Source organism: Salvia splendens, chromosome 9 (genome assembly GCF_004379255.2).
Source record: "Salvia splendens isolate huo1 chromosome 9, SspV2, whole genome shotgun sequence".
In the NCBI taxonomy this organism is placed as follows: Eukaryota; Viridiplantae; Streptophyta; class Magnoliopsida; order Lamiales; family Lamiaceae; genus Salvia; species Salvia splendens.
In genome coordinates this window covers 7,378,769-7,388,047 of record NC_056040.1, presented here as the reverse complement: position 1 = coordinate 7,388,047, position 9,279 = coordinate 7,378,769, and the positions used below count along the sequence as shown (strand labels likewise).

Below are 9,279 nucleotides of genomic sequence, written 5' to 3'. Positions count from 1 at the left end.
GGCCTAGATAGGCCATATCAATAAACAAGGGCTGGTGTGGTGGGCTAAATAGGTTATCAAACAGGTGGAAATATGGAGATACATATCTATTTCTAGGCATTACTTAGTTATCAAATGAGCCCTAAATGTACTGCAATTAATTTGAAATTAAAATTAATTGTTGAATTTCATTAATCTTGCTGCAACTTTTTAAGAGATCTTCTCCAATTTCATTCAGTTTTGCTAATGAATTTTTTTATCTAACTTATAAAGAAATGTTTTGGTTATTAGTGCTTCTTCTGATCGGATAAATGCTGGATTCCAACTCAACCAAAACAACATTCTAATAAAAGAATGAAGAACAATCCTCGTCACGATAATCCTCACGTAGGAAGCCACAGTCTAAACTGTTCTCTGATCTTTTCCCAAAGATACTCTAAAATTGAAAATAAAATAAAATCCTACCGTATTAATTAGTAAAAATAAAATCTAATTAAATAAGTATGCAGATTATGCGATATCCATATCAAATCTAATTTGCTAGCCACCTGTGTCAGATTCAAAAAACGAAAGTGAAACACTTCTGATAGACAACTAATAAGAAAGGAAATTGTTATTCACTTTTATACACCATGACCATGTGATCAATTGTTAACTTCATCCTTAATTACTAACTACAACTAATTTAAAATCATAATATTTTAGAAAACTAGTGATCTAAAATTTGCCATGTGTAATTTTTGTTTTTATAAATTAAATTGAAAAAGATAAAAAAAAACTACAAAATTAGGATTTTTGATAAAAAAACTACAAAAACTACAACTAATTTAACTTCATCCTTAATTGCTAACTACAACTAATTTAAAATCATAATATTTTAGAAAACTAGTGATCTAAAATTTGCCATGTGTAATTTTTGTTTTTATAAATTAGGTTTTAAAAATATCAACACAATGGTTTGAGAATGTCAACACATTGCTTTAAGAATGACAATTGACATTCTATATATATTATATTGACATATTTTATACAATATGTTGAAATTTATTGCTATACGAAAAAATTGAATTTTTTTTTCAAATTTTGTCATCGGAACATATGCAAGTGAGATCTCGTTAGAATCCTTATGAAATTATCTTTATTTTGATATATGTTGTGCGAAAAAATAATTTAAATCAAGAAAGTTATATGCGTTTTAAAGTTATGAGATATATTTTAAAAGTTAGTTACAAATAATTTGTTGTAAATTGATAATTATATGTTTCATAAAAAATGTTTTACCTTTATTTCAATTTAGTACAAAAATCATTAAGTTTATATATTTTATACAAAAAGTTATATTAGTGTTTTAAATTAATACATTCCGTTAAATATTTTAAATACCATTAGTTAGTTTATAATTTGTCCTAACTTATCATCATAACAAAGAATAATTAGAGATTTAATACAGTTAATCACTCTAAATAAATATTAATCAATATCAATTCTTCTAGCAATTGATCGTGGTTTAAAAAAATTGTCTGTCAATATACTCTAATTTTTTATTGTATTCTTTATAAAATAGCTAATTTGAGCTTCAAACAGTCAATAAGTCAATATTTAATTTTTACAAAAAAGATTCAATATCTTTTTAGTTGTATTCTCTATTGTTACATGAGAAAGCTGCGACAATAAAATGCAATTCACTAACTTGATGGTGATTGGTGAAGAGTGTTGATTTTTTTTCTATGTGTTTTTCATTTTTGTGAGTAATAAAAATAACTATGTTTGAAATAATTAATGGAAAGTTTTAATTTAAAACTTTTTGTACAAATTTAAAACATTGATAAAACTTTTTGTATGTATGATGTAATTGGAAGTAACGGTATTAGTAGGGACTTAACGGAATGTATTATTTTGGAACACTAAGTTAACTTTTTGTATGAAATATGTAAATTTAATACTTTTTATAAATTGAAACAAAGATAAAACATTTTGTATGAAAAATATAATTACCCATAAATTGACCTTAATATCCTTATTGACGTTTTTTATTGATCGTATTGACATTCTCGAGCTGATCCAGGCCCTTGATTTGAATATCTAATGACTATTATTTAATTATAGTTAATAATTAAGTATTGAGTTACCAATATAACACTCCCCCGTGATCATAGTATAAAACACACAACCAACTTTGTGTATTTATCTTTATTTATGATACATCAACTGATTTTGTTCATAAGGTTTATTCTAATAGTCTAAAAATCACACATGGAACACGATTGTTGATATACGAGGAGATATACATGTTAATCAGGAGTTAACAAACATTACAACCAGCAATTTTAAGCAGCAAGATAACCTCCTCCAGAATCTCTATCACTGCCTCAAATGATGGTTTTTGGCAACTATCTTTGCTACAACACTGTTTTATTAGTCTGCCAAAAGGAGCATTCATGTCATATTACATCTATAAATATAATAACTGCAGTTACAGAAACAAAAAATTAAATAATCAAACTTTGTTTAGATATGGTCTCAAAATGGAGTTTGATTAACCCCACTTAGTTGAAGTACCCCACTAACACAGGTTTCCTAAATGCCTATTTTTGTTATATAGATATATATGCAGAAAGATTTCATTCAATAGACGATCACCTTCTCCTAAATGACAAAAGTAAAACAAAATAAATTTTGTGAACTATACTAGGAAAGGCTCTTGAAACATTTTCCAGCACTTAAACTTCATATGCTCAAAATATAATCACCATACGTGACTCGGTAATGTTTAGGCTGGGTTATTAACAGAGATTCTTGAACCTTATTGTCTACAAAAAATCTAATTGACTTGTCTACGCTAAAAGTAACAAATACTTTTATAAAGTATAGATATTTTTTCATCTTGAAAGATACAAAGAATGCGAAGTGAGGAGATGAACAGATTCTCAAATTAAGAAAGGATGAGAAAAACAGCTTAAAAGGAACCAAAAGTACAATCAACTTACTGAAAGATTCGCCCCGGGCACCCGCTTATGTTGAACTTCTTCTCGAACTCAACAGACTTCAGATGCATATAGTCATACATATTGGTGATCGGTTTTCCTTCCAACATCTATAGTATTTATGATCCAAGAAAATACCATTTGTAAATTCATAATCATATGTCACAATACTATAATTAGGAATGAAACGTACAATACCATGAGATTAGGAATGAATAGTACAAACCATAAAATTAGGAAATCAATCATGAAATTAGGGACGTAAGAAAATTGTTGATTATATTCTCTTTCTGTTCGTGCATCCTAGATGAATAAATTGTACAATACTCAGAGCTGTGTAATGAAAAATCCTACAAAGAATTATTCATCAAGGCCCTTCACCACTAGGGACATGCGACTAGGCAATAGAGATAAAAAGCTGTTCTTTTACAAGCTGATGTTAACCAAAGATATAGATCAAACTCAATTTTGACTTTCAGACATAAGGTCCAATCAGGTAAATCAAATTCTCATATGCAATGATCAATTCCAATTACTCAACAAAAATCTATTTTTATAAAGACAGGATCCAATAAGTAAATAAATTTTATATACCTGATGAAAGATATGTCCGAAGTCATAGATGTCTTTGTTGGTGTCATATGAAGCATCAAGGTTGTCAGAAGAATCTGCTAACCAAGCTGCATCATGAGGACGAAGAAGATTCACTACCATGTTAAAATCTTGATACTAAACTTTCAGCCTTGTAAACTGTGGACGTACACTTTTCAGAATTTGGGTGTATTTGCTCATACAACATTTGAATCCAATACTCTCCAATCTTGACTTGGTCGCCTTCATCGATTAGCAAGTTCCTGAAATAGTACATAAAGAAATGCAGTCGGTCAAAGCCATGAACTAGGACAATAATATGCAGTTAATCACGAACTCATAAGATTGATATGCAATTTTATCAAATTACAAATCACATGTATAGTAAATGGAGTAAGAAATTTGTAAAACTTGTTGCCGACTTTATAACAAAAAGATATACTTTTGGCTGACAATATCGAACTTTATATTTCATCTAATTTTGCTAACGAATTGGATTCTGGCCCAATTTAATTTTGACATGGCCGTCTGAATATCTGAGGTGGTGAAATTGGCCAAAACTTCTTACCAAAAGCTATCATTTTCGACTGAAATTGTACTGTTGTACATGATTAACTGAAACAGTATATATGAATATGATGGCAGAATATGGATGGTATACATTTTGGTTAGCAAAACCAAATGAAATGCAAACAGATTCTTAAGTTGTTGCCCAAAATACAAATTTGGTCAAAGTTCTTAAATTTGAATGCTATTATCCCTTTTATTTTATGTGGACAAAAAGTTTCATAAGGCATCAAGATATGCAAGAGTTGCATAATATGATTGTAAATAATATATCAAGCTCTCCCTGAAAAGAGACCATTTTTTCTCAATCAACAACAATATCAACATTTTTAAGCATCAGGGTTAAATTGCAATAATATTGACATCAGATACTTGGAGTAACATTTTAACATAAGCCTTAATTGAACTCAAAGGTTCAATGACATGTTCAGTCGTAATCGATCAGAAGAAAAGAGACTATATATGTGCTCCAACATCAACCATAACCAAGTTTGAAAGACTAGATAACAGACATGCAAAATAAAAGGTAGCAGCTGATAATATAATCTGAGAGAGGAAATTTCTGTAAACAACATAGCAGCTCAACTGAAATTTGACGTTCCACACACAGTTCTAGGTTTATGAAGCCTTCAAAAAGAAAATGCTCACCTAGTGTCCAAATGGTTGTGAACAATGGGTTGGGGTTTGTGCTGATGAAGATAATTCATTCCCCTGGTAATCAGTGTATATAATTTGCTTTAATATTGATAAGCACTGGTTGCGACAAAACAAGTTAAAGAAACAATATGAGATTATGTGTAAAGCCATGTAAATATTACTCCCTCTGTCCCATTAAAAATGAAACGTTTTCATTTTTGGATTGTCCCATTAAAAATAAAACGTTTTCTAAAATGGAAACATATCTATCTCTACTTTTTCATCTCTCTTACTTTACCATCTCTTCATTAACTTGCATAACAACACTACATGAAAACTCGTGCCGATTTCCAAATGTTGCATATTTAATGGGACGGATGGAGTATTATTTATAGAGCATCCAACCTAGCAATATCAAGTGCGTAACGAAGACAAGTTGCAGGGTCCAACTTCCCTTTTTTGGCCAAAAGGTCATCCAAGTTTCCCTGATACATTAGAATGAATATTAAAAAGATACTACTATATGTTAGTTGCTTGTCCTGTATTATCTGGTATACGAAGTCGTAGTGGGGATCATAAGGTTCTAACTTCTAAATGCACATGATTATAAAAACAACCGGATGAAATTAAAAGGCATGATTTGTAATTCCATTAAAATGTGGAACTAATTTATAAACTTGCAATTACATATGGGATTTAATTGCTAATTATGATTTTGGACATGAATAGTCTTGCTGATGAATCCATGCCGAAAAGATAACACATATTGATTAAAACTAAGATGTAAAAATTGTTACCTTTGGCAAGTGTTCAGTGATTAAAATCATTTCTTCACCCTGCACTATTGATCCAAGAAATTCCAAAATATTTGGATGTCGAAGTTCACCAAGAAGAGTATTATCCTTAGCAGTCAGCACCCTACATCATGTTCAAATTATCTTGTAAGACCAATAATCAGTACAAATTCTTAATAAGGATGAGTTTCAAGGTCATCAAGCAAACATTTTCACAGGATGCTGTATGTGTCTGGAGATGACTGTTTTAACAACACATGTTCCACGCCACTTGACCTTTTCCGACTCACCAAATAGGCCCTTAAAATACAGTAAACCATAAAACAAAGCTTCATTAGTTTAATTTAATTGCATATTAGATGTTATACTAAACTGAGATATATTCCATCCGTCTGCGAAATGTTGTCCACTTTTGACTCGGCATGAGTTTTACGAAATTTGAAGAAAAGTAAGCGGAAAAAATTAGTGGAATGTGGGTTCCACATTTATATATTAGTTTTATAATAGAATGTGAGTGTAATGGAAAGTGGGCTCGCTCCATTTACTAAAAATGGAAAGAAAAAAAAAGCAAAGTGGACAACATTTCACAGACGGACCAAAATGGCAAAAGTGGACAACGTTTCACTGACGGAGGGAGTGACATTTTTAATGGAAGTACATACTAATGTTTGATCACATGCGTAAAACACTAACAAAAAGCCCAAAATACATTAAACAAGAATGAAAAATTGGTACAATGAGTTAGTAGAATTTTGCCCAAGTATCTGAGACACCAGAAAAGCTATTTTCTATATGCTACTATGCATACAAATATTTAATATACTTTGAATTGTTAAATTATTATCAGCACAAAACACCTAAAACGTGATGTGATCCAAATCGAGGTTGGGTAGGGACACTTAGAATAACACTTCAGCCGATAAGCAGCACATAGGTGCGTGTCTTGGTACACAGTTTGTAGTAACAATGCGAGTGAAAATTACATTTAAGTCAATCATGAATAAAATATAAACTTTAATGTTAATGATAATAAATGAGAAGCAAACTTCTTTGTCTAAACACCATGCTAATTATGATGAAGTAGTAGAGTCATAAAAGATAGAGTCGGATTCTCCATTGTTAATGTTGGACCTGAATGGAAAGATGGTTATTGCAACTCTCTGGCTATCTTTACTAGGTGGGGACTATTTCTATGAGATGATTGGCCATTGGGACCATAAACATTATAATTTTTGGAGGCATGTAACAACACTAGATAAAGAGACCATCGGATTTCCCACAACCTCTTGCTAATTCAACCTAAACGCTATATCTCTATATACCTGAGCTGTCTAGATAGAAAACACTCATGTTTGCACCAAAAGACCTTGATTGTTGATAGGGGGTTGAGCGGAATAGGTAGCTATGATACCTGTTTGATTATGGATGAATTCTGTAAATTCAGCTCAGAGATATCAATATTCTCCTGTGGATCATCCTCATGACATACATGCTGCACAAAATTACGGGCCACAACATGAATGAGATCACAAATGGCAAGAGGCATATGCAACGATCAATTTACAGAGTCCACTGAAAAATAAAGCGTGTGTGACAGGATAAATGCTTTTCAAGATTTCAGTTTGCAACTCTCTTGGAAGACATCAGACATCAACAATGATTGTGAACTTGAGGGTATATAAGAACATACTTGAGCAGTGCTGTGTAAAGATCCAATATGCGATTATTGGCTCAAGATAGACTCAAACAATTGCAGATTACGTGCCCAGAGGAAAAGGACTTATAATACTAATAATGGACACAACTCTATATCACCTAGTTAACAATACGATGGATGTGAATAAAACAAAGAGTTATTTATTTTGCGAGTATAGCCAAATTGATGCATTTAATTCTGGACTATCATTGACTGTGAATTCCCTCAAAACTTAACTATGTCAGCATTGATTTCAGATATATACAGAGATTTAGTATAGAGCTACTCAACAAAGAAAAATGAATGGCCTCTAAAATAAGCAGAGGATTTTTGTTGATGTTACCATCTCATGGTCTTCCATAAGATCTCTGCCTCCATTTAGCTCAAGGATCCTGCAGATATCTCGATGCTGATACAGCTTTGCATCTGCCAATGGCTGGTCATGTAGATAAAAAAACAACACCATGTGTCATACTAACAAAAATTTATCATATAAGCAAGGGTAACAATAATAAACGAATATGCTCTTCCGTACCACTAAATTCCTTGAATATCATCTTTTATTTTCTTCAGAAGACAAAACCAAAAAAAAACTAATCACTAAAAGAACATGGATATCATCTTTTTTTTAGTTAAGAACAAAAAAAATCAATATCACTAATCACTAAAAGAGCACATCCACCACATTAAATTCAATTTTCACGGTCACCATTATAGTTGTAAGTCGGTATTAAATAACTGTAATCAGTCCAAATAATTATGAAAAAAATCTGAATTCATAACAAGTGGGATTAAATATAAATTCTAAGAAAAAAATACAGAAAACGGAATCAAGCCCTTTGCAAATGAAAAATAGAATTCCAAAAGGCAGGTACTTCAATTCAATATCCACAACCAAAAACCAATTGAGAATTTATTGCACAGAAAACGATTAGGGCGGAGAAAATCACTGTTCGTTGCCATCTATCCCGGAGATTGACGTCGGCATTGTAGGCCAAAAGAAGCTCGACGATGGAGGCATGACCTTCGCTGGCAGCAAGATGAAGCGCAGTTCGGTTATCGTAGTCCTGCACGTTGGGTGGCATTCCCTGCCTCAGCATCTCATTCAATCCAACCCTGTCTCCTCTTGAAGCAAAGCTCAGGAAATTCCCTATCATTTGCATGTCGAACCAGTAGTGATGAACGATATTCGACATTTTGCTCTTGGAGCACTACCAAACCAAACTTGCTCAAATGAGCGAAAGAGAGAATGCTATGATTCGCGGTGACAAAATTGTGTATACAACTTGTTGATTTGTTTAATTTCTCCATCAATCGAGAGACAGAGAGGTGTTCGGTACTCGGTAGGAAGAGGCCAGCCCTGGCGGTTAATTCGAAGATGAAGGTTCTCGGATTCAACGTTTACCTTGGTTCCCTCGCATACGAAAAGGATCTCCTGCTCCATAACTCTACTCCATTCCTACTCAAACATTAAAACACAATAAAATAATATTATAAAGATGTAGGTGGGGTGGATTGTGAGATTATTTTAGTCATACTGAGTTAACTATGACTAATTATCCTATAATTATCTATTTAGGATTGAATTGGGGGTTGAATCTCATGAAAACACACTACAAATTTAATCTGGAATGGTAGGATTTTATAACATTATTTTATTATATTGTAAGTGTTGGAGTAGAAGATCCTAATTGCCTTGCATTTCATCTCAGTATTTATTTTTATCTATTTTTCAATTTAAAATTTGTACTATATTTTTCATTTCATCAATTATTTTGTAAAAGATCATACGTATTCGGTATTAGGACGCCATATTACATGATTGAACTAATCAAAGTATATCTTTCATATCTTAAAGTAGTACTACTAGTATTATTTTTCTTTTTCAATTTAATTAGTTTTCCTTTTTATGCTGTTTAATGTTTTGCGTAATGATTTCTGACTTAGGAATATCATCAGATCAAAATTTTGATTTCTAACTTGATGAGGCCTGAACAGAGAAAATTAGTACTAATAAGTGGTATATTTGTAA

General features: G+C 31.7%; 1 protein-coding gene across 1 annotated transcript; it reads right to left on the bottom strand.

The window, feature by feature from the left end:
- Positions 1 to 2,149: 2,149 nt before the first annotated feature.
- Positions 2,150 to 8,693, bottom strand: LOC121746750 (integrin-linked protein kinase 1-like). Its single transcript, XM_042140676.1, has 11 exons — positions 8,198 to 8,693; positions 7,591 to 7,683; positions 6,963 to 7,043; positions 5,760 to 5,851; positions 5,555 to 5,675; positions 5,163 to 5,242; positions 4,770 to 4,832; positions 3,726 to 3,817; positions 3,558 to 3,643; positions 2,967 to 3,073; positions 2,150 to 2,399 (listed from the first exon to the last, which is right to left on the bottom strand). The coding sequence occupies exons 1-11, from the start codon at positions 8,441 to 8,443 to the stop codon at positions 2,282 to 2,284; spliced, it is 1,179 nt and encodes a 392-aa protein (XP_041996610.1). The 5' UTR covers positions 8,444 to 8,693; the 3' UTR covers positions 2,150 to 2,281.
- Between the last annotated feature and the right edge of the window lie 586 nt (positions 8,694 to 9,279).

Coding starts and splice junctions, on each gene's coding strand:
- LOC121746750 (XM_042140676.1), bottom strand. CDS start 8,443: ATGTCGAATATCGTTCATCACTACTGGTTCGACATGCAAATGATAGGG. Junction 5,243..5,554: donor TCACTGAACACTTGCCAAAG/GTAACAATTTTT, acceptor CTAATGTATCAG/GGAAACTTGGATGACCTTTT. Junction 4,833..5,162: donor TACGCACTTGATATTGCTAG/GTTGGATGCTCT, acceptor ACTGATTACCAG/GGGAATGAATTATCTTCATC.